The sequence below is a fragment of the Saccostrea cucullata genome, unplaced genomic scaffold, assembly GCF_032062105.1.
Source record: "Saccostrea cucullata isolate Sc308-1 unplaced genomic scaffold, CSIRO_AGI_Scuc_v1 ctg944, whole genome shotgun sequence".
Lineage (NCBI taxonomy): Eukaryota > Metazoa > Mollusca > Bivalvia > Ostreida > Ostreidae > Saccostrea > Saccostrea cuccullata.
The window spans coordinates 386,857-412,903 of record NW_026931427.1 but is presented as its reverse complement, the minus strand read 5'-3'; the positions used below and the strand labels follow the sequence as shown (position 1 = coordinate 412,903).

At 32.8% G+C, this 26,047-nt stretch overlaps 2 protein-coding genes across 3 annotated transcripts; one reads left to right on the top strand and one right to left on the bottom strand.

The window, feature by feature from the left end:
- The first annotated feature begins 237 nt into the window (after positions 1 to 237).
- LOC134232585 (glycoprotein-N-acetylgalactosamine 3-beta-galactosyltransferase 1-like) lies at positions 238 to 9,752 on the top strand. Its single transcript, XM_062714570.1, has 7 exons — positions 238 to 422; positions 1,741 to 1,838; positions 2,203 to 2,235; positions 4,450 to 4,479; positions 6,308 to 6,364; positions 8,525 to 9,192; positions 9,516 to 9,752. Exons 2-7 carry the CDS (start codon positions 1,742 to 1,744, stop codon positions 9,750 to 9,752), a joined length of 1,122 nt encoding a protein of 373 aa, XP_062570554.1. The 5' UTR covers positions 238 to 422; position 1,741.
- An 8,240-nt stretch (positions 9,753 to 17,992) lies between these two features.
- Positions 17,993 to 24,820, bottom strand: LOC134232598 (E3 ubiquitin-protein ligase RNF169-like). Of its 2 annotated transcripts, none has more exons than XM_062714594.1 (5): positions 24,707 to 24,820; positions 22,290 to 22,591; positions 22,021 to 22,091; positions 20,729 to 20,881; positions 17,993 to 20,117 (listed from the first exon to the last, which is right to left on the bottom strand). In XM_062714594.1, the coding sequence occupies exons 2-5, from the start codon at positions 22,576 to 22,578 to the stop codon at positions 18,078 to 18,080; spliced, it is 2,553 nt and encodes an 850-aa protein (XP_062570578.1). In that variant the 5' UTR covers positions 22,579 to 22,591; positions 24,707 to 24,820; the 3' UTR covers positions 17,993 to 18,077. The 2 variants fall into 2 exon arrangements, with proteins under 2 accessions (XP_062570578.1, XP_062570577.1); XM_062714593.1 differs by having other exon boundaries at positions 24,716 to 24,820.
- Positions 24,821 to 26,047: the final 1,227 nt, after the last annotated feature.

Below are 26,047 nucleotides of genomic sequence, written 5' to 3'. Positions count from 1 at the left end.
ATTTATATACTTCAGAAAAATAATGATTCCTAATTCAGATTAACATATATATTGAAATTTTAAATTTGTTGAAAAATGAAGGAATTAATAGGAGCATTTGGACCTCCAGTATGGTGGCCAATGGGAAGTAACTCTTACTAAATTCAGGCCCATCGAAAACTATCTATTAGTCTCTGTTTTCTTCATGTAACTGTTACCTTTTCTTGTTTGTACTTCTATTGATCTTTTCCAGGTTTGAATCCTCATCCTTCCTATGAAATCCATTCAAGTTCCAACTTCGTTATCAACTATTTATTTATAATTAATGACCAGGATAAACCATGGGGAACAAAAAGAAATGTTGCTTGATATTCAAAAATATCACTGTTTTGATTGAGGAAAGAGATGTCAAATGCACATAGTAGATAGATATAAAATTTCAGGTAAGAATTACAAAAGTTAATTAGGTGGATAAGGAAGCTGAGCATGCATGCTTCTTTGGATTACTCATATTTAAAACGAATGTCAGATGTGGACATGTTGAAAAAATGGACAGGGGACTTAAATCCATCAAAGTTTTCATTCACTATACATGCTATATATATTTGTAAAATACCTACATGTAAATGACATAACTTCAACCCTTTCATATACACTGTGTACTGGCAGGTTTACAGTATAACCATGCTTGTCAAGAGATACAATTTTAAATCTTACTTCCCTAAAATTTATTATCTAAAATAATATATTTCACCTCATTATGATGATTCTATTCAACACTTCATCTGATTGATTTGATTCTAGATTATCACATAACCTGGCCATAAAACTTTTTATTATATAGTCTATTTATATTCCCTATATAACCTATACAAGCGCGAACAGTTCATAACACTACATATTCACCAGATTTTAGGCCGTATTCACCGGAGGGTCAATGCGCGTGCAACGGCATTGTGACGTCACAATCAAAATATCAAACAACGTTGTAAACAATGGTTGCAACGGCCACAGCGAGCTACGTATCTGAGCAGGAAAACAATTATTCAAACCTATTTCAGGATTATTTTTTGACATTTAGACTGGGTTACGCATAGCGAAACTCAGAAAGGAAAACACGGAGGTTAGAAACAGTAATATGGAGACTTTTTTTTATTTTCAACAATGGAAGTTCGTAAATTAAAGTGCATTCAATGTCTTATCTATTCGAATTCGGACTATATAATAAAACAATTATGGACTCTTTTGGTGTTGAATATGGTTTGTTATTTACCAGAAAAATATCCATATTGACCTCGGCTTCGCCTCGGTCAATATGAATATTTTTCTGGTGAATAACAAACCATATTCAACACCAAAAGAGTCCATAATTGTATAATATTTCCCTGTTCTCAGCATGCCTTTCATCATATTCAACCTCCTCGGATGCCTAGTGCATTTTTCAACAATATTTTTTTATGTTTTGTTTGTTTCAGTATAATAAATAATTTATTGCATGAATATTGAGGAAACATGAAGATTTATTCAGCCAATAAATATCATATTCAACTTTGGCAAAACCCTCAGTCAGGGAGCATGATATGTCTTTGCTGAATAAATCCTCATATTTCCCTCATGCAAATTTATACTATGAATACAACATGTAAGAAAAATAAGGCTCAGGACAGTGAAGATTTTATATTTTGGACAGAGTGGTAGTGAGTGTGCAATGTATACCTGAAGACAAAATGTTTAATGAATTTTTTTTTCTTCCATTTTTAGAATGATGATAAGGTGCAAAAACCCTCTTCGTGACTTACCACAGTCAAAAATAGGAGGCCTGCTAGCCTCATTCATTTTTATCTTCCTTATATACAAAGGTAGGTGTAAATTAGTCACTTAAGATCAGAAGATTGTATGTTTAAGTGTTATTCAGGTATTACATCCTTTTGCAGTTTTGGGGCTGCATATTTCATTGTTTACATGCACTTATATTATGTGTACACTACTCTAATTGAATATGTTGCCTGGAGAAATCATTTTTTTTTAAATAATTTGAAGTTTTTAGGCTTCAGATTTGGTTTACACCACCAAAACAAAAACCATTTTTTTTTTTTAAATGAGGGGAAAAATCTAGCCCTCAAATCAAGATATCTCTCCTAATTTAGAGTTAAATATATTGCATTCAACTGTTTATTATACAAATTATTTGTGATGAAGTTTGTTTATTTGAATAAATTACAGGTTTTCTAGAAGAAGATAACAAAGAAACCTTTAGTAAGTAGTTATTCTAAATATTGATGATACTTTTCTTTCATGGATAGTGTAATGGCATATAATTCCAATCTTCATTTTATCTATTGATTTCCTGTGTTTTGATTGGACGAGAACACGTTCCAGAAAATTTTTACACATCGATAAATTCTTTCAATCAGAACTACTTTCTTGATGACACTACTAGGTTATCGTATAAACAATGAAAGCTGGCTAAATAATGAATACAAGAAACTTTAAATTTAATTAGGGCTTAAACAAAACTGGCAACATACTAGACTGCCTAACTGATGGACGCCGTGAAAATGTTTATATCACTGTCCGATCACGAGTGTGAATTTTAAAAATCGCTGTCTCAACGTTCATACGTAGAAAATAAGCTCAGTCTGTATCGTTTTGACAGGGAAAAGAAACGTACCTCAAACTCTTGTCCTATTAGCATCAAATTCATATTTACTTTCTATAATGTTCCTCAATATTTGAATAAACAAGTGCAAATTGAAGGCGACGTCGGTCTGCAAGTTTCGCTATGAGAGTTGTTGTTTATGTCAACATGGCCATGGTCAAAGACGAACTATTCTGAAGTAAACTCGTAATTACGATATTTGTTGACTTAAACAACATTCGATTAGTTGCTATAAGTTTATTTATCGATTGTTTTGACAATTTAAGTTGAACTCTATCGAAATATTCATCTCGATTACGTTCCTTTACGGTAAAATGTATTCCTACGCCGTCCAAAATAACGGATTGTATGGAGGCCTCAAAGAGAAATAATTTAAATATTTTTAAAAATTCGATATTGGAATTATAAGAATTAAATGTTCTTTTTGAAAAATTTATCGATGTGTAAACTCTTGACATTTTACTCACAAACTTAACATAAAAGTGCTTCGCACTTTTATTTAGTTTGTGAGTAAAATGTCAAGAGTTTACACATCGATAAATTTTTCAAAAAGAACGTTTAATCCTATAATATTTTAATAGTTTGCATTGTGTTAATATTTGATGAAAAATGCTAGTTGAAATGGACATGTCAAATATTCTCTGACCCACTCTGGCTTCCCCTTCCTTATCAAAATACAGTCAAACATTGATATCTTGAACTGGATGTTATCTGGGAAAATTGAGATTTTTGAGACCTCAAGATAAAGACATTACAACATATTTTTTTTTAAATGGGTCAAACTTCAATTTCTTTATCATGTATCCATGGACATTCATGCAAGATCAATTTTTCAAGACACCAAAGTTCAACTGTATTTAATTTGAATTAGGAACACACATGATCTGATTATCAAAGATAATGGTATACCATTCAGCATGTTCAGTATATATTTATCATTGACCAAAACATTGGTAACACAATAACTCCTGCATGCATTATTCAGCGTAGCTCTTTAAAGTTCATGCAAGTTTAGTATGTGTAGACTCTATTGTAAAATACCCAATATGACAAGAACTTAAAAATCTGTAAAAGTACTTACTTTAATTCCAAGTGAAGTTATGTTTTAGCTAATTTGGCTAATTTTTACACTTTCTAAGGTATGATTAACTTGTACTTGCTTATAAAACTCTAGTGGCCTATTTTAAAATTGCTATAATCAGTTTAAGACAATGCTTGCTGCTAAATTTTGAGTTTGCTTATTATTTTATGTGTTTATATAATGTGTTAATTCCAACAATATCTACTTCTAAAAATTTAACAGCAATAACAGGGGCTTATGCTGAAAATCTAATCAGTGAATTATAGATGGCATTTTTAGCTCTACTGGACAGAGACTAGAAGAGCTTATGCGATGGTGAGTTGTCCGTCATCCATCTGTCTATCTAGCTGTCCCATCTGTCTGTAATCAATTTTTCAAAGTGCTACTCCTCCTAAAGTTTTGGTCTGATTTCAATATAATATGGCACACAAGTAGAGTAAGACACTGAGATGCATAATTCTATTAATTGCTGCCTGTTGCAAAGTTTCAAATCCAAGTGCTACTCTTCACTTGTTATATGTTCAGACCAGTAGAGCTACAGTCTCATCAGAGACTTCTGGTTTCTATTAGGTCTGATGTTAATCACAGTGTGAAAAAAATGGGAAAAGGGTAACAGTTAATTTATTCAGTAAACCATATTTTTAGTATTTAACATGTTTAAATAATTATTTAAATGTCTATTGTGTTGTTGTTTTTTTTTCTTTGAGTTGAAGTTTAATTATTTTTTCAGATGTTTCAGCTTTTGTATCTCAATCACATGGTAATGCTTAGACTCCCTAAATAATGCCACTAGGCATCATGTTGTTGTTTTTAACATTTCAATGATTTACTCAATAACAGCCTCTTTAATTATGGATTCTTAGTTGTAATTTCACACAAAAAACTAACACAGTTGTAAACATGGTAAATATTTCTGTTGATTAATTACAACAATACACTATACTGTAACACTAAAAAAAATCCTCTTAGTAAGATGTATAGATGTATCTTATGAAGGCTGATTGCTGATATAGCTGATATAAAGAATAGTTACTTAAGACTTTCAGGTTTTCAATAAGCCATATGTGGGTAAACCACCCATTTCTTACCATTCAGTCTATGATTGTAGTAATTTTGTCACCCCTGATTGCAGTATCTTTGATGGTCCAGATTTATTTTTGAAATGGCATCTTGACTTTCTTGAGTGATATGACCGACAATTCTTTTAAACAATAAAATGCTTTCTTTGTTTGTTATTACTGGAATTAATGGAAGCAGCTGTTGCAGAAAAATACATAACCCACGTAAGCGGGTTATGTAATTTTTTCTGCAATAGCTGCAACCGTTAATTCAAGTAATAACAAACAAAGAAAGACATTTTATTGTTTATATTTATATCTACATGTTTAAATAATCATTTAAAGTAAGATTAAAAAGATTAATTATTGTATTAATGATGCGAACTTTTTTATACGTTTCATTGATGGAACAGCCACTGATCAAGAAATCTGTACAGGCGATATGCCGACTGTAGTTCATGCAGTGATTAACGCAATGGGTTTTCTTATGAAATAAAGGAGAAAATATTCAGCCGATGTAAATAATTCATAATAAATTTCAGTTAATCAAGAAAACTATTAAGTATTTTTTGCAGGGGTCTCATGTTTTGACCTGGGCATAGCGATATTAACGATAAATTGTATTTTCTGGTCTAATATATTTTCAATTGAGAAAAAAAAATGTTCATATAATAGGTAATAATTCATTTTATAGAGGACTGTACTTCTTAAAAATACATGTCCATGTTTATGCTGACTGCGATATACAAAGGATTATGGTAAATCCCTGTTCAGTATAACCAAATTTGACTGTACTTTTATAGAACCCTTTTATACAGTGTAAGCTCCAATATACCTCTATATACCTCTTTGTGTGACTTCACTCTCTCCTTAGTAGAATTCTGTCTCTTTATAGCAGCCTGTGTTATTCTACCATGATGAGAATGTGTTCCTCTTTCCACATATTCACTTAATTGGTAGCACTGGAGAACTCTCGAGATAAATGTAGGATGTTTTATAATGTAAAGATTTCAGAAGTCATGGCAAAAGTAATTATGATATTTAGATCACCTAGGCCAAATTCAAGACTAGTTCGAATGCATTTTTCTTATCAAAGAGTTCAGTGGTTACAATGTAAAGCTAACATCATGTCAAACAACCAGTTTTGAAACTTTTACACTGTTGCTGTTAAATTTGATTGCACTTGGTTTACAAAGGCCATAAAAAGTATAAATTTCATTTTTATACGGATAAGCTTAGGATTTTTAGCACTAGTAAGATGAACACTATTTCAAATTTACATGCATTCAAATGAAATTTTACAATATATGAAGGTAATGTAAGTTGAAGTTATTAATTTTCAACAGCTCACAACTTAATGAGATTAGTGGTTGAGATATAATTACAATGTAGATACAGTTATTTAAGTCTTTGAGCTTTATTTTAAAATGTTTATACATTGTACATGCATAATTAAACAGTGATAATTTTCTTCACTTTTTGAGGATTTCTTGTGTATTTTGCTAATGATCATGATCTTTTTTTTTTTAGAATACTTGGAAATTGTGAAGAGATTTTTCCTTAATATAAAGCAGAGAGATAAAATATGTAAGTACATTTACATGTACATAAAGACCCCATGCAATCAAAGAGCAAGGGCCACGTAGGGCACTTTCTGGCCAAAAGTTGAACCATTTTAAGCTCACCTGAGCTTTTCTGATCACTTGTTGTCTGTCCTCCGCCTAGCTGTCTCTCTGTCAGTCCGTCTGTAAACTTTTCACATTTTCAAATTCTTCTTAAGGACAGATGATACAAACAATTTTTTTCTTTGAAAAAGATTTAATATCATGTCACAAGTTTAGAAAAGTGGATGGATCTTCGAATTTTTTCTCCTAAGAACTGGAATATGAAAAAGACTTAGAAAATATTATTAATATTTCAATGAAAAAACAAATATAGACAATTCTAATGCAATTGTTTTGTAAAACACTTTTTCATTGGCTAATGCATGATGTTTGAAGCAGTAAAACGAGCATTAATGAGACAGAAAGCTTTTTCATTGTGACGTCATAATAGAGCGATGCAAAACACAATGCTCCGTGACGTATTTCATGTAACGAAATTCATCAAAATAAGACATAAACAACAAACAAAATGCATGGACTGCATTAGAATGGGAATAACTGATCTTCAAATTTGGTATTTGCGACCGTTAATGCTGATTTAACGGTCGCAAATACCCGTTTTACCGGCTCCGCTTACGCGTCGCCGGTAAAACTCAGTTTGCGACTGTTAAATCAGCATTAACGGTCGCAAATACCAAATTAGAAGATAGTTATTCCCTAATTCATATTCAGTAAAGGTTTACAGGTGAAAACAAATTTCAGAATATGTTAACATGGCGCTAAAAGTGTAATATAAACTTAAGAAAAATATACCAAGCCAGGTGAATTTTATTAGGAAAAGCTAAATGGTTAAAATCAGCCTTTGTAATATTGTTAATTTTTTAACATTTAAATTTCCTCCTAAAATTCACCTGGCTTGGTATATTTTTCTAAAGTTTATATTACACTTTTAGCACCAAGATAACATATTCTGAAATTTATTTTCACCTGTAAACCTTTACTGAATGTGATTTATGTATATTTGTTTTTCATTGAAATATTACTAATATTTTCCAAGTCTATTTCATTTTCCAGTTCTTCGGAGAAAAAATTCTAAGAACCATCAACTTTTCTAAACTTGTGACATGATAATAAATCTTTTTCAAAGAAAAAATTTGTTTGTATCATCTGTCCTTGAGAAACACTGGTCCAATTTTAACTAAACTTGGTACAAAGCATCAAGGGTAAAGGGAAGTTTAAATGTTTTGAAATAAAGGTCCTAGCCCCTTCACAAGGGGAAATGATAAAAAAAAGATGAAAATAGAGTGGGTCATTCAAAAATCTACTTCTCAAAAACCACTGGGACAGAAAAACTGAAACTTATTTGGAAGCATCCTGGGGTAGTGTAGATTCTAAATTGTTCAATTCATGACCCCATGGTTAGGACGGAGCCACAATAAGTAATCCAAGTGTTACATCAATGTATAGAAAAATCTCTTTAAAAACTTCTCAAGAACCATTGGGCAAGAAAAGCTGAAACATCATGTGGAAGCATTCTGGGGTAGTATACTTTCTAAATTGTTCAAATCTTTATACCTGGGCTTAAGATTGTCAACAATAGGTATTAAAAGGGGGAAAATCTGGTGAAGATCAGCATGGTTAAAGTTACTCAGGTGAGCAATGTGAACCATGGGCCTATTTTTTCCATAATTTCATATAGAACACAACCTCTGATCTAAAATATGAAAACACAAAACAAAAGATTTAATTGTTTCTGAAGATCATGAAACATATGCATGTTTTAATTTTTGGATTGAAGGCTATGCTGTGCTTGTATTTTGAATCTATGCTGTGGGCAGTCAAATAAGCCAGTTTTCTGCAATATTTAAGAACATTGCATTTTCATAAAGCTTGTTTTCAAATAGCTAGATTCTCAGATAAAAATTTTGTAATTGATATTCTATGCATAAAGTGAAACTAGCTCTTAAGATGCCAATTTTCACAATCATATATAGCCATCAAACCTTGCATGGAACTTTAAATGAATTCAAAGTACACTAATCTAGAAATTTTAAGTTAGTCTCTTTTTTTGAAGATCTTTCAACTTTTTGTGAGTATTTTTAAATATGTATAATAAATGATATGAACACTTCTGTACTTCCAGATCTTGACAGAGAAAAGTCCTATCTTGATGAGAAAGCCAGAAAGTTGAGAATTCTCTGCTACACCATGACAGTGCCAGCTAACATGCAGACAAAGGCTGTAGCCGTGAACAACACATGGGGAGCCCGATGTACGAAACTAATTTTTGTGACTCCCGAGCCTAGCTCTACTTTGTACACCATGCAAGTGGATGTAAAAGAGGGAAGAAGCTACCTCACAGACAAAACTGTAAAAACACTCATAGCTCTGTACAAAACTTATAGAAATGATTATGATTGGTTTTTCAAATGTGACGATGACGTATTTATCATCATGGAAAATTTACGCCTTCTTTTGGCCAAGCATGAATCTCATGTACCAGTTTATCTGGGGCACCAGTTTAGACTGTTGACAAAGCAGGGATATTTGTCGGGAGGTGCGGGATATGCTATAAATAGAAAGGCCCTGGATATGATTAACGAGGAAGGTTTTCAAGTGTCCGGGAAATGTGAGATCTCGGGGAAGGACGAGGATTTAGATATAGGGAGGTGTTTTGGAAACCTCGGCGTAAAAATTTATTCCACTGTTGATACTCAGGGACGACAAGCATTCCATCCTTTTGGCTTTGAGAGGGCTTTCTATGGACATAAAGGAGGGGAGATTTACTACGTCTCAAGGCCCTACAACACGGTAAATACAAAACTATTTTTTTTTTGCCAATTTTAATTATGTGGTTATCATCAGATTATATGTTTTATGTTTTTACAGTATTGAAGGTATTGAAGATCTCATTATTAATTGAGAAAGTTTTTTTAAAAAAATTATATGGCAAGGTATGTTGATTAATTGATCACTGCCAATTGTAAAATTAAAAAAATAGTCATCCCCCTTTATTTGAAACATAAAAATTAGTTTCATGTGAAAAATATCTTACTGGTAAAGGTTTCCCTATACATGTATATAAGTTTATTTTCGGAAAAAATACGACTAAGAGATTTTCTTTCTTTATCCAGGGCCCTGATTGTTGTAGTGAGTTCACCGTGTCTTTCCACTATGTTACTCCAGAGGAAATGTACCTAATGGAATTTTTATTGTATCACACGAGAATCTATGGCCGACATTCAGTCGCAAAGGACAAGGAAATTTTCACAAACAAAGAAGCTGTTATTCCTGATAAGGCCCCAAATGAAGTGCTGCTCACTCCCAAATTTATCTGGCATCATCTATTTAGATATTCAAGATTTGAGTAGATTTTTTTAAAAACGTTTTTATAACCTGTAAGTAAGGTCAGATGATACAAACAATAAATTGGATGCATGGTTTTGGTATATAATTTTTGACTTTATATACTAGTTGTAAATGATAAATATTACAAATCTCTTAAACATTCAGAATTGTAGATTTTCTCTGAAAATTTCTATTATGAAAAAAGTTTGTATCATATGGCCTCAATTAAAATGTTTTTTTTTATAAAAGTTTACAGTATCAATATCCTTTCAGCAGTGAAGGTACTTGGTCATTAGAGATATCACATGCCAGAAATATTAATTTTTTTTAAAACAAGGAAATATTGCAGGGTATATTCATGGTAGTCCTGATATATTTTTATCAAGATTTACTTGTATTGGGTTTTTTTTCCCTTTTTTAATGCAAGGATGCAAGGAAATTCAAAGGCTATTTTTGAATTAAAAGTATTTTGGAATTTGATATGAGAAACTTTAAATGAAAATTTAAGAAATGTAAGTACAATGTACTTTTTTTAATTTTATACAAATGCATGGTTTACTAAGTCTATATGTTTAAACATAGATATTGGTGCTTTATATTATATAAATTTTAACTCTACTTGTCTATTTATAATGGTCTCTGTTTTGTAGATTACATTTTTTTTATTCCTACAATTGTATAAATATGTATTACATTGTTTATATACATGTACTTCAGATTTTTTTTAGTGAATGCATATTTTTTGAGTAAGTGCCTGGGGCCCTTAATATTAACGATAAATGTGAAGGTTTTAAGTGGCTTTTAAGGAAGTTCTAAACACTTATGAAACATGCCTCTAAATTTGAGAAATCTGTATCACCTAAAGGTGTTCCTACTGATCTGGTTCATTTTCACCTGCCGTAGGAGAAAAACTGTTAAAAAAACAGTCAAAGTGGAAATCACCGTTATTTTCTTAACTTTCAAAATGACTGTACATGCAAATTATGTTTTGAGCTACTTTATCCTTAGGCATACATAATGTTAAGAATTTTTAATCCATTTCAAATATTAATTGTGTTATTTACTGTGAGATGTATTTTATATCAATGGGCAGATCACTCTCAGTTCTCTAAAGGTTCACTTGTAGCAGCATTATATATACTAAAATTAATCTAGTCACACGCTTGTATGAATTCCCTACCACACCATAGGATCCCTCACTCTGATTTTTAGACTCTTTTTCTGGAGGTTTGCTTATAAAGAGCTTATTTTTTGTATCTTGTTGAGTTGCAGTCACTTTTGAATGTATTACTTATGCCCCAACATTCCCAGAATATGCTTTTGGTATTTCATAAGCTCACCATACTTTTCTGTACATAGGTATATATTTACATTTATCTACCTGTCTTTGTCTGATATATCTTTATACAGTCATACATTGTTACCTCAAACTCAATGAGACTTCAAAATCACTTTAATAAGGTACCGTAAATCTGGAAATTTTTCTGTAGATAAATTTTTAACAAATTTGCGAGTTCATTGCATTCGCAAAAATATTTTTCTTAAAAATAAATTACCAATAAGAAAATGTAAACAAAGCAGTGGTAATTTGCAAAATTTTGAAACATAAAAATTAATCAACATCATTTTGACCCGATTTCGCAAAATAAAATCGATGTAAAAATTTCCAGATTTACAGTATATCATTATTATCCATTGTATTTGATATTTTGGTGTTTGAGATGCCCAAATGTGCATCTCATCAAAGTCAAAGAATTTTTTTTTTCCTAGAATCAAAAGATACAGTTATTTCTGTGTCCTCTGTCTGTTTGACCACAAAAACTTTGACTATGCCCATATCTTTTGATAGTTTGAGATATGGCTTTTGTATTTCACATTGTGTATTATATGTGAAAAAAAATCCTTTCTTTTGGTATCAACATATTTGGCCTCTTGACCTTGAGTTTGACCCAATTTTTCAAGTTTTAACCTTGCATAATTTTGTATTCAATCAATGATGTTATGGCTTTTATTTTACACACTCATCAGTTGTATTCCTTGTGACAAGATCTTTCTTTGTGTTCCAACAATTTTCCATTGATGAATGGACTCTATTGGTCATTACTTTTGAACAATTGATACCAGGGCTTTCATATTTCACATGTATATTTCTTGTGACAAGACCTTCCCCAGTGCACCTGCAATTTTGATCTTGACCTTTGATATTGACCTTTATTTGAAAAACTTAATTACTTTGACCATATCATTTTCTGGAGCTTTCATATCTCACAGTTGGGTTTATTTCTTGGGGTATTTCATTGGATACTAACACTTTTGATCTCATGACATTTGAATTTAACTTGTATTTTAAAAAACCTTCAACCTTTGCTATGAGTTATCATATATGGGGACGAGTGATTCACACAGACATAAACCAATTTTCTATTCCTCTTGAAAATAATATGACTAATGAGTATTTGTTGGTCCATGAATTGTTAATATTTTTTTTCTTATACACATACACTGGGTAGTGGGTACCTGTTTAAAGTCTTTTTGATATTGTTGTATATGCATTTGATCTCAAATTTTCTCAAGTTCTCTTTCATTTAGCATGTTTATATACCTGAGAAGGAATTTCAGTTTATGTTTTGTGTTTCATAAAAATATGTGGCCAAAAAACTGAGCGACTTGCACATTAAAGTATTAATCTACATTATGAACAATGGATGTCATTAATACTGTGTATTAATTTGTTGAAAAGTATTGTTTCCATGAAATCCTTTGAAAAAATTTGAGTGGATCTCATTTATGTGTTGTTTTTTCCTTCTTTCATGTTACTGTTACAGTATGTTAATATATACATGTATATCAATAATAAATCATGCATTGAAATGTACAAGTTTGTACATACAGGACAATTCAAGCTGTTACAGATGTTTATTGTATAATGCTACAGTATTTCATGTAGCACATGAAAAATATGTTGGCATTGAAGCTTTATAAGTCATGTCTTAGTCACTGGTGTGATCATGTTATTGTGATTTTGATATTTTAGGTATTATTATTACAATGATGTTAATTCTATGAATATCATCTACTTCATCTATAAAAATATGAGAAAAGAAATCTTGATTTTCACTATATTAATTATAATACCTTTGAATTATAAGCACTAGCCTAGGGTTTTAATTTCTTTTAAAGAATTAAATGCCTTTTGATATATCTCAGAATATTTTGCATAGTTATTATAGTTATTGAAATAATTTATGAAGTATTTAATATTTGAAATGAAAGGTCATTAAAAAGAGGCTTTTCTTTACCATAAACTTTGATTATGACTAATAGTGTGTCTAATGACCTTGCTCTAAGGTCATTTGGATGAGGTCAAGGTCTTGGGGTATACTGTACTTGCATGGGTCATGCATGTGGACGGATAACAGTGCAAATGCTTTTACCTGACAGAATAAGGAAAAAGTTTAATACAAGAGGCCCAAGGGCCTTGAATCGCTCTTCTGATAAATTGTACAATCTATCACTTCTATTAGAAGCCTCCAACTCTATTAGTATCATAAGACCCAAAATGCATCAACTTACAAAGTTTGATAATATTTAGCCAGTTAAGAATGAAGATATTACAATATAATTATAAAATAACATGAGTAGGTCACAATGACCTACCTTTTGATTAAAATTTTCTGAGGACTCAAGATACATTAATTGACAAAGACTGATGATTCTAATTAAATAAGTACCTGAGATATTCAAAAGTAGGTCATCATGATCTACTTTTTGGTCAGCATTCTCTGAAAACCCAAGATGCATCATCTGACAAAGTTTGACAATTTTAAGCCAATTAGTACCAGAGATAATTAAATATAGCCATCAAACGTGAAAAGTAGGTCATGGTGACCTAGTTTTTGGTCGACGTTATTCAAAAACCCATAATGCCTAAACTGACAAAATTTGATGATTCTAAGCCAATAAGTACCTCAGATATTCAAAATTAGGTTGCCTTGACCTACTTCTTGTATGACATTCAATGAAACCCTAAGATGCCTCAACTGACAAAGATTGATAATTCCGAGCCAATAAGTACCAGATTTCATTAAATATAGCCATAAAATGTCAAAAGTAGGTCACAGTGACCTACTTTTTGGTCGACGTTCTCCGAAAACCCAAGGTGAATAAATTGACAAAGTTTGATGATTCTAAGCTAATACGTACCTGAGATATTCAAAAGTAGGTCACCATTACCTACTTTTTGGTCTACATTCTCCGAAAACCCAAGATGCCTCAACTGACAAAGTTTGACGATTCTTAGCCAATAAGTGCCTGAGATACTTAAATATAGCCATAAAATGTCAAAAGTAGGTCACTGTGACCTCCTTTTTGGTCGACAATCTCTGAAAACCCAAGATGCATCAACTGACAAAGTTTGATGATTTTAGGTCAATAAGTACCTGAGATACTCAATTATAGTCACAAAATGTCAAAAGTAGGTCACCATGACTTACTTTTTGGTAGTCACTCTCCGAAAAACCAAGATGCATCAACTCACAAAGTTTGATGATTCTATTAGCCAATAATTACCAGAGATACTTAAATAAAGCCATAAAATGTCAAAAGTAGGTCACCGTGACCTAATTGTTGGTCGTCACTCTCCGAAAACCAAATGTGCATCGACTCACAAAGTTTGATGATTCTAAGCCAATAAATATCTAAGATACTGAAATATAGCCATAAGATGTCAAAAGTAGGTCATTGTGACCTACATTTTGGTAGACTTTTTTCAAAGACCCAAGATGCATCTACTGACCAATTTAATGATCATAGGTCTGAAGGTAATCAAAATATGCATTTTAAACAATTTGAAAACAAATGTTAATATTGGCAAAATTCAAAAAGTAGATCACAGTGACCTACTTTTTCATAAATCTGTTTTAAGGTCCCAAGATGCATCAAAGTACAAGATTTGATGATTCTAAACCTCCCAGTGCCTGAAATAATGGTATTTAATATTTTTAAAAGGATAAGTCATAAAGTTCAAAAAGTAGGTCACGGTGACCTACTTTTAAGTTGACATTGTTTAAGGACCCAAGATGCATCAACTGTCAAAGTTTGATGATCATAGGCCTTAAAGTGTCCAAAATATGCCCTCAAATCAATTTGAAAACAAATCCCCGCAAAATTTAAAAAGTAGGTCACCATGACCTACTTTTGAGTTAACATGATGTGAAGTCATAAGATGCATCAACTTACAAGATTTGATGATCCTAGTCCTTATAGTAAGCAAAATATACACGTTTTTATTAATTGTAAATTTAGGTCAACTTTGAAGTGACCTTGAGACCACGCCCTTTGCCCCAGGGTAATTCCCCGTGCAAATTTTAATCTTTGACATATCCTGATCCTTGTATGTAAATTTTTATGTTATCTGCCTAGTGGTTACGCCATGCAAAGTTAATTACTTGGTTCTCAGGCTTTTTTTCAAGAAATATGATGAGGAAGGGAGGCATTTTTTTTCTTTTTTATTGCCCCCAAACCATGATGAGGCACCTTTTTACATTGTACAAAACCTCAAAAAATGATGAGGGAGGTGATTTGGTGTTTATATTCTATTGATTTAGCAATAAAAAGGGTCAATGAGGCACCCTTGGAAGAGAAGAGGGAGGGCCTGAGAACCAAGAAATTAATTTTTTTTTGCCTTATGGAGAAGATTTTTTAGCAACCAGTACTTTTGGTTTTGTTTTCCTGATTATCTCCCCTTGTTTAAGAGTCCCAACCCTTATTTTAGTATAAATGGTAGCCCTTGGGCCAAGGATACCCTGTAACAAATTGGGTACTGATTGGCCAAGGGGTTCTTGAGTTATGGCCCAATTCTAAAGTTTACGCACATCGCACAAATGGCCATAGCATTAGCTCTTTGAGCCTTTGGCTCAGAAGAGCTAAAAATGGGAATTTTGTAAAAAGTTCTATTAAATCTTCTTTTGAGTGTACAGTTTGGCAACCATTTCTAGTTTTAGTCAGTACCAGTATATTCCTCACAAGTAAACAATATGTATAAGGGGTTTAGTGTGCATATTGCACACACATTTTTTTCCACTTGTAATAAAGTATGCATAGACAATAAGATGCACTAATCTGAGCCAATACTATATTTTTTTTTTTTTAATTTTTAGAATCTGCTTAAAAAATATTCAGAACAGGAATTGGACAAATTATGTGACTTAGCACTACGGCCAGTCCAATATTTTTTTTTTTTTTTGGCTTTCTCTTTCCAGACTCCAGCTTCATCAAACCAGACATGTGTACTGTAAATGTATTGTATTAAGCTTGTACGATATTTGGCAGAAATTGATTTTTGAATATTAAAGCTAGCATAGATTTGATTTACCATGTTTCTTCATATTCTTATTTATTGGTAATTATGAGCAATATTTTGAGCTCATTTAACTTTGTACTTGATTTAGCAGTGACTGTGTTCTGCAAAAGAGGCTAGAAAGAATACACAGCCAAATGTAATATTTTACAGTAACATGGTTCCTATCTACTACATTAATATGAAAACATTTACAATCAGCAGTTTTTGTTTTCCTTAAAAAAAAACACATAAACTAAAATCTCAAATTTAAAATAATTTTTAATTTAATCATTACAAAAAGTTGCCAACAATTTAATAAGCATAACAGTACATCTGTACAATGTATATTACAAGTCAACAGAGTAAGTCTCAGTAACAAGAACACAAAAATGGTCGCCATTAAACAGGAGATATATATCATGGGGGAACCTTGCGTAAGCAGGGAAAATATATTGAAGCAGATCGCATAAGATATTGCTGGTTTTCTGTATATGTGACAAAGGAAAACATACACAAAATATTTTTAAAACTTCGAAAAATTAAAACTTACAGTTCACAGAGAAAAAAAAATACAGTCCTAAAGGAAAGTATATTTCAAATTTATTGCTGATAAAGAATAAAACAAAAACTGTTTAAAAAAAAAAAAAGATTTTTCATTCAACATTAAACTACATTTTCAGAGAAACTACTTAAGTAATGAAATTACTACGGGCTTTATGGAACTGTGTACTAATTGTCTAGTTTTGGATATCCAATTGATGCTTTAAGCAATTGCAATTAAATTAAGATCAAAGATATGGTCTCCATTTTACAAAATAACTTGCAGCTTGGACCAAAATGTATATTTTTTAATTCATTTCAAGAATTAAAAAATACTTTTATAAAATTAGTTTTCAACAGTTGCATATCAAATTTCATGGTTTTACATTCAACTAAATCTTTGGTTATAATCGAAATATTCTTTAAAATGGACCCCCGTTTAGGCATGGATGTAGTAAATTATTTAAAATGAATATGGACTTTTAAAAATCCTAGATCCTATTACTTTGCCAATATATAATGAATTTATTCAAAATAAATATTTATCCTACAAACATTGACTACTTTAGAAGTATACACAGATTTCTCTACACCTGCAATACAGGATCATATACATACATGTAATTTGTTGCCCTACATTATATATTTCATATTTTAATTAACATCACATAATATTTACAAAAAAAAAAAAATAAGTAGAATACATTACTTCTGGTATTGCATAAAATTGTGAAGCATCATATAGACATGAACATGCTTTAGCATTGTTTAGGGAGACTTTCCTCAAACTTAAAGCCTTAGCTTTAACATCTATCATACATTTACATGTATGTATTTCTATGGTTTAATGCCTTCTTTTTTCTTCAAGACCAATTTAGCATTTTCTGGCATTTCTTTCAAATTAAGTAAAACAGACACCTTTTTTATTATAAAAGTAAAGTGTTAGAAATTATACTTGGCTTTGTTTATCTCAATGATAACTCATAAGGCATTTCTGTCAACATATTCCAGAAACCTGTGAAAAATGTAGGTATGTAAGGTACTAAACTTCTAAATTTTGATGTCTACCCGAGTTTTATGATTTACTTTTCTACCATTTCCTATGAGAAAAAATAAAAATATCAATGTAGAATAACTTGACCGTCTTTTTGAGATACAAGGTATGTTTTATTGTCAATAGGGACATAAAGGCAAAGAGGGGCAAGAAAACTATGTAGATTGTAGAATGAACATAATTAAAACAACCCATTATTCAATGGTTATCAATCACTTCAATGAATGATCAATCACTGATCAAATTAAAACATTTAATAAATGGAAAATTAAACCAAAGTGAAAATGCATCATATGTTTATCTTTATAAAAAAAAAAAAAGAATGCCACTTTTTTTGACCTGATATGGCCATCATAACAGTCAAATAAATCAGACTGTGTAATTGCACAGTTCATCTTTTTCAGGGTGAAATGATCAGATGGAGAGCTTCGGTTTCCGTCGAAAGTTGTATTCCTCTGAGGTCCCCTTCAGCTTGAAAAACTGAAAACCAGTTTTCACCTCCATTTCGTACTGCTTCGCAAGTTCTTCTGCTAGTTTTCTGTCCATCATTTCCTGTGTTTCCCTGTCCAATCTCTCCCCACCACTCACTCTGAAATCGGCCTCTTCATCCAATAATTGGTTATTTTTAATGGCATCCTTCACCCGTTTTAAGTTTGATTGCGAGCAGAAGTTGAGGATGGGATTTTTGGCCTGCGAATGCTGGACTGACTTAAGTTTGGCTTTAGATGTTGTCTGCTTCAGTTTGGATCTAACCGTTGACTTCTCTGTGACTTTCCTTCTTTTCTTAGGTTTTTCATCGTTAACAGATGTAGCTGTCCTTTTCTTTGAATGCGGTTTAGGGGCATCTCTTGTCCCTACATTCTGCTCATCCAACAAACCACTACAAACACTACTGTCCTTTGAACTTTCATCCAAGTCCAAGTGTTGTCTCTTGTGCACTGCACTCACAAACGTCCACATGGGGTCTGGGTTGTACGGTTTTCTCTCCCGTTTTGGATATGTCTTGACCTTTTTGTTTTGTTTCGCCTTTCTTCGTGGGCCGTCCCCTAATGCTGTCACACTGTCTGATTGTCCTTGCGTAACTTTACGAACTGGTTCCCCATCCACATCGTCCCTACCACTGGGCTCCAAGTGATAATTGTTCTGTCCGCTACACTCCGCGGATTGTTTAATCCAGTCTGTAATAGTCCGCTGAGGGCTTTTTAATGCCACTCTTGCTTTCCCAGATAATTTCTGCACCTTTTTCTGCCGCACACTAGTGTCCTGTTCACTTTTACTCTTTGTTAGAATCGGTGATTGTTTTCCCGCTGTCGTGATTGTCTCACTATTTATTCTTTGCGGATTGTTTTCCTTCATGGGTGGAATGTCAAAGTCATCATCATTAAATGTAGGTTCCAATGGAATGACAAGCTTTTTCAGTTTGTATTTGTTTGTATTGGATTTCTCTTCCACACTTCTGGAATCTTCCTTGCTCTCATTCAGAGAAGAATCTTCCGCATTGTCTGCCTCTAGATCAATCACCATGGCTGAGTAATCATGATCACCACTACGATTATCAGTCCCACTGTAATCATGATCACGCGTCAAGGTCACCACCTTGGATTTCTTGGTGTCTTTTTTAGTCTCCGTGCTTGTAGACTTGGACAACTTATTGACGTTGGTCTTCCGCTCTTCCTCCAACTCGGATAACCTTCTCTGCATGATTGGACTGGAAGCATCCAGATCAGAGAGAGTCCGGACTGGTGATCCAAAGTCAGTTTTACTTAAGTTTCTTGGCGTGGTACGGATAAGTGGTGCCTCGACAACCTTTCCGCTGGGAAGTTTACGTGGCGGGGTGAGAGGACAAACTCTGATTGGTCGAAAGTGACTGATCTCCTGACTAATGCTGTCCGTACTCTCAGAACTCCGACATCTCTCTATCACCTCAACAGAGTCTTTGTCAAATATTTCCCCATCAGAGCGATCACTTATATTTTCTATGGCAGTCTCCAGTGATGGAAGACCAAGAGAGACATATTTTGATGGAAGATCTTCATCGTCATCATCATCCTCAGCATTTCCTATTTCACTGGTGCTGGTGCAGCTTCTTGAGGAAAGTCCAGCAGACGACAAGTTCCTGGAAACCATGTCTCTCCCCTGGGTCAACTTTTCACTGGAATCGTTACATTTATAAAGGAATGGAGAGGCACCATCACTTTCCTTCCCTTTCTTCTGTTTAGAAGCCTTCTCTGTAGGACTATAACACTTGTAAGGGTACGGTGAAGACGCTTTTCTGTTGGCTGCATCTGCTGCTTTCAGCTTTTCTGCTTCTCTCATTTTTCGGAGCAGGGAATCAATGGTTGATGGGGGTCTGCTACTAGAGGCACTACAGGAAGATGTACTGGACGTACTGCGGGTCTGTCGATGTGCTGCATCGTCTCCAGCAAGCGTAACAGAATCATCACCATTGATACTCTGAAAATAAAATATTCTTCATCAATACATGGACTTCAGGATAATAATTCATTAATTTTATATGTAGTTTCACCAATCTTTATTTTGATACATTTAAAACCATAAGAAATATTTAAGAATCATAAACATCTTTTAAATGTCATGATAAATATCTATGATTCAGTTAAAGACTTGGAAATAGGAGTGAAACAGTTCACCGCGGTATTTTTTCTCGGTTCGATACACGGTACAAAATCTCTACTTTCGGTTCGGTTTGTTTATCGGTCAGGATCGTCATTCAGTCAGGTTTGGCATAAGGTATAAACATGCTTTTCTGTATAATTAGTTCAGAAACGTAAGTTTGTGTGGACTTGAAGTTTGTAAAATAATTTTTAACAGTCAAATCAATTAAATTGATACATTCTATCCATTTTGCACATAAATTATTTTACTAAATTAAGTAAAAGGTAGCATAAAACAACATTGAATCTGTTTCCTTCTATCAAAATGTATTGTATCAAAAATAACCCAACCGAGACCAAATTTTTCGATACGTATCGAACCGTAAAGGAGGCATATCATTTCACCCCTACTTGGAAATTTTTATTATTTTCTTCAGATGAAATTCTGACCTGGTTGACCTCTTCACTGATCTCCTTAGCTAGTTCCCTGTCCCTGGTTTCTAGTTCCCTCCTCCTGGCCTCCTCCTCTTCCTCTAGCTGCCTTATCAGGGCCTCACTCGCTTCTTGTTCTTTTTTCCTCTCTTCCTCTCTCTGGGCCTCGAGCTGAAAAAATAAAATCAAGTTTTACTGAATGATCTGTCATGGTATATAATATGCTCATCAATATTGTTTATCATTATTAGATGTGTGTGAATGGAGGAAAATCATGTATACCATGGTACATGTACAGTAAAACTTGGTTATAACATAGTCACTAGGATCTATGAAAGTACTTGGCTATATCATTATCCATAATCCATTATAAATACTGAAAACAATTTTATTTGTGTTCAAGAAATTTTTGCGATGTTCTCTAGAGCCTCCTCAGCTAATATTTCTCGCTGCGACCCAGTCCTTCAAGTCTCTTTGTCTATTTAAGACAGATCCAAAAACACCTTGATCGAGAAAATTAATCATTGCAAAGTAGTTTACCCCAGGTAAGTTGCGAAATAAAGTGGTCGCGAATAAAAGTTGGCTTACAGTATCTGTATATAAGATCCAAGATAACTTTGCTAAATCCGTGAATTTGCAATATCTGTGTCTGTACTGAACGAATTTTACTGAACAAAGATATTTCTTTTGCCTATGTTTGAAATGTTGATCATATTGATATTAATCAGTACAATGAATATTTCTCTGAATTAACCAATTACAGTAAAACTAGGTTATGACGAAGTCACTGGGACCAATGAAATTACTTCGCTATATCATTAATTTGTTTTATCTATCTGTATTAAGATAACTTTGCTATATCCATGAATTTGCAATATTTGTGTTTGTACTAAACAAGTTTTACTGGATATCTATATTACACTTCTACAAGTAAGGGCCTCGGTTAACGTCCCTACGCTCCTTATATACCTCGTTACGTGGCGCCAAGTAAAAAGTATCTCGCCGTGAACCTCTAGCATGCTGGAGTAATCTTTATTAGAGCTGCCATATCCGAAGCTTTGTTTATTGTATTTTTTTTAATTTGACAAATCATAAAATTGATTAATTAAACTTCAAGAAACTATTATATATTTTTTAATTAGCCTGTAAAAAGTTTAAAAATTGAAAACATGTGTCATCTAAATGTGATAGTATTTGTCAGGTATTTGGACAACTAACGTCTGATTTATGAACATGATGAAAAGCATGGTAAAATGTTTATTTTCTTATGTTCATTATTGAATAAAGAATATGAATATACATAAACACACCCTTTTCATCTGTTCCTCATACTCTCTCCGTATTTCCCCCGGCTCAGCAATATTTATCAGAGGCTGGAACACTGAAAAAAAAAATAGACAAATAAATCTGAAATATGCTTCTATTTTTTTTTAATTAAAAAGAATCAATTTTTGGCTTTAAATCACACTTTTTAAATTATAGTTTTCATAACTGTTGTAAATTTTGCTTAAAGTCCAATTTCAGTCTTTATCAATTTTTTGTAAAAATTAATCGATGGTTACTCTACTAAAACTCTAACCAGGTTCATCAATGCTGTCATCCAGCCCTTTCTGTCGTTTTTCCACTTTCTCTGGAAACAGCTGCTGAATTTGATTCCAGAGCTTCTTGTTCACCAAGGTGCCATTCTTAGCTCCCCTTCTGGCCCACACGGCGATTCGGACTCGACACATGGGACATGCCAGGCTAGCTTCCTCCACATTCTGCTTGAAGCAGGGGTAGCACAGGGTGTGCTTGCATGGCATCGTGACGGGCTCCACCAATATACACATGCATATTGGGCACATGCAGTCTTCCGCTGCCAGAGTCATTGTGACACCTCACCTTAGAAAAAAATAAACTTTTTTTTATATAAAATGAAGTTAATCAGAATACTTCAATAGTATGATTAGGTTTGATCATCACCAGATTAAATTTTTCAAGACTTTTTACATTAAGTAACTTTTACTAAAAGAAAAACAGTACTTATATACAATAACTACACTATACATGATATATATGTACATAGGTATAAGGGTGAAACATTTCACTAAGATATTATTTCTTGGTTTGATACACATTGCGAAATCCCTACTTATGGTTCAGTTCTTTTTCAATCAGGATTGTTCTTTCAAAGAAGAGTTTGGCCTAAGGTATAAACACGTTACTCAGCATAATTATCAAACTGTTAATTTTGTGGACTGATTGTTTGTAGAAAAAAAAATTTAAGTCAAATCAATCTAATCAAAATCCTCTACTCAATTTGCATTAGCCATATAAATAGTATTGTGACTAAATTTAGTAAAGGAAAGCATAAACAGAGTTCTTGAAATCTTTCAGTCCTGTCGGCAAAACCGATAAAAACGACCAAGGATCGATTACTTTGTGTTCTGTGTCAGTCCAAATGACCGGTAATTGTAGACAGAAGAACTTGCGACAATCCGACCAAATTTCGTATGAATTCCCTATAACCGACTGATCCTAATCTTTCAAACGCTTTTCTGTATATTGTAATGGCTTCTTTTCATGAACGCAAGTGCCAAACTTGAAACTATGATTAGTAAACTAGTTTTGTTGATGGCGCTAAGGTAAGACAGGTGAGAAAATCAAACTAGAATAAAAACTTAAGAAGAAAATGGACCCCCACGCGAATTCACAGAAAGTTGTTATACAGAAGATCAAATCGGCATGAAGTTTGAGTGTTTATTGACACTGGTTGCACAATGTATTGATAATAAAATTCAAATACAGTTTTCATCATTTTCTTGAATTTTTTTTGGACTGATAGAAATTTGTCTGGACTGAAAATCTTCACATCAAACTTCAGACCAAATGACTGACAGCTGAAAAAAAGATTTCAAGAACTCTGATAAAACAATGATGGATTTGTTTTCTTACATCAAAATGTATGACTCGAAAATAAATATACATGTACTAAGACAAAATTTTACATCAAACCTTGAAGTTGAAGAAGGCAGATCGTTTCAACTCTATTTAACCAACACTGATAACTTCTAGGGGTAATGTACTGTGATATATTAAATATTTGATATGTTATTTGTAATATATAAATCAATTTGTAAATGTTTCAAATTTTTATTTATCAAAACGGAAGATGAAAAAAGGTTATGATCAATTGCTTAGCGGACAACACATCATGCAGTTATTCATTTCAAGTCAAGCCGAGGACAAACCAATATTGCAATATTGATTGTTATATCCATCAAAACTTGTAGTCTACCTCAATTTATTTGCAATCTTTGCCCAATTACTGCGACAATCACTGCATCATAAAACTACTGTCAGAATGAACTTTGACACAAGGGAAGAAATCTCTCTAGATTAGCCAGGCAATGCGGCAAGATTTATTTAGACTTGGTAATTCTTGTTTTATTTGAGTTAGTTTTAAAGAATATATACATTCAAAACAGATTTAACTTGATGTCTTATGTTTTGAGCATAATCACCATACTAAACATAGTGCTTCTGATGCAATGTCATCACGGTCTTATTGAATACTCACTTAAAATTATGTACATAAATGTAAATATTGATGATGATATGAAAAGGATTAAGAACAAACTTTCTAAAATACCAGTGCTACACGAATAGTAATACTTCATGAAAGTTTTTAAAAATCTATCATGTAAAAGTGTAACGTTACCTAACAAAAACTTGCTGACACATGAACAAAATTTTCCTTTCAAAACGATCCCATAGGAGTTTAAAAAGGAGGTGCAATGTTCAGAACAAGAAAAAGAAAAGAAACGTTCCTCAATTGCATGTAATAATTATTCTAGCATAACTAGTGGCAATAGTGTTTACCGACGTTTGTTTACGTCAGGCGGCAGCCGATTATCTTTCATCTTCATGTATGTCTGTCGAATTAAATTTCAATGCAATACTGCATTACAATTCACGCACATCTGAAATAATCATAAAATAAAGAAATCTATATACTTTTCTTACTGTTAGGGGGAATAAAACAAGTTTTCCATTTTTAATATTTTGATGGCGCGATACCAACACTTTTTTTAACCGGAAGTTGATTCTGCAATTCTGTCACGATATGTCAACCCAGAAAATTTCGTATTGAATAAAAAACGTCATTTCCGCAAAGTTTTTATATGGGAAAATAATGCAGTTTTACATGAAAAAAAAATCTGCAAGAAAAGAAGTGAGCGAATAATCGTGGATATTTTATTTCGGTGATTTTCTGGTCTTCTGTAAATCAAGTATGAAAAATTGTTTTAAGAACTACTGTACATGATTGTAGCTTTGATATTTTGTTTGAACAATGTCAATAATTATATGAAAATTATTCATTATTCGATACCTGTTTAATGTGGCTCTACTTTAGGTATGGGAATCATATGACGCGAATCTGCAATACAAACATATATTTGAGAAAGCTTTCACGCAAGTTTTGAAAGAGTTTTTTTTGGGGGGGGGGATAATTATGTACTTATAAGAAACTTGTTTGCAAATGGCTTGCCTTGTTTTGGAAATTATTCGTCCGTAGCGTATGCTCTTGTGTGTTGAAACAACTGGAAGACATAAACCCATATGCAGCTGATAAGAATTACTATCTAAGTATTACCATTACACGCTGAGTTTGGACTTTCAGTTAAGGCGTGGCATTCTTGACGTTACCTAATTAGCTTCTGAAATTTACACAGCTTCCCTTCACTGTTGAAATATACATATGATAGAAATGCGGCCGAATGTCAACTGGTGTAGTAAATAGCCAATTAAAAGTTCTCTCACGGCATAGAGGTGGGGCATAAGTCGTCTCATCTTTATCAACAACAATTTTAAGTTCCTTATGTTATTGATTTCGTAACCAATGAAAATCTACTAGTATTTGCTATTACGTAGCGCCGAGAAAGTCACGCCTACTGAAAGTCCAAAGTAGGGGTAAAATTATCCTAAGTTAGAGTGATGTAGAAAAAAGTTGGTCATCAAGTTCATAATAGACTTATTGTTAGGACACGTATTTTTCTAGTAAAATCTTCAAATATGAAACAGATGTGTCTTACTCTTAATTTGGTATCCTTTATCCTTTATATCCAAGTTCACTGGGTAAACTGGTATCGAGTTTACATGTATATTTGAATGGATTGGAAGTAACTTTCGTTAATTGATAATACGTCATTGATAAACATCTAAATGTCGAGTTAAAGTCCAAGGCAAGTGATGTCTATAAAGTTATGTTTTTTAACCCCCTTCCCAGCAGTCACACATTTTCACGCATATACCATTTCCCATTTCTAACGCAAAATCACGCATATACCGTTTCCC

What these genes read in the sequence shown, in the direction of transcription:
- LOC134232585 (XM_062714570.1), top strand. Translation starts at nt 1,742, where the DNA reads ATGATGATAAGGTGCAAAAACCCTCTTCGTGACTTACCACAGTCAAAA. An exon ending in TATCTTCCTTATATACAAAG is followed by an intron (nt 1,839 to 2,202) that starts GTAGGTGTAAAT and finishes AATAAATTACAG; the next exon opens with GTTTTCTAGAAGAAGATAAC. An exon ending in TCTCAAGGCCCTACAACACG is followed by an intron (nt 9,193 to 9,515) that starts GTAAATACAAAA and finishes TTCTTTATCCAG; the next exon opens with GGCCCTGATTGTTGTAGTGA.
- LOC134232598 (XM_062714594.1), bottom strand. Translation starts at nt 22,578, where the DNA reads ATGACTCTGGCAGCGGAAGACTGCATGTGCCCAATATGCATGTGTATA. An exon ending in TGACAGCATTGATGAACCTG is followed by an intron (nt 22,092 to 22,289) that starts GTTAGAGTTTTA and finishes TTTTTTTTTCAG; the next exon opens with TGTTCCAGCCTCTGATAAAT. An exon ending in ATGAGGAACAGATGAAAAGG is followed by an intron (nt 20,882 to 22,020) that starts GTGTGTTTATGT and finishes TTATTTTTTCAG; the next exon opens with CTCGAGGCCCAGAGAGAGGA.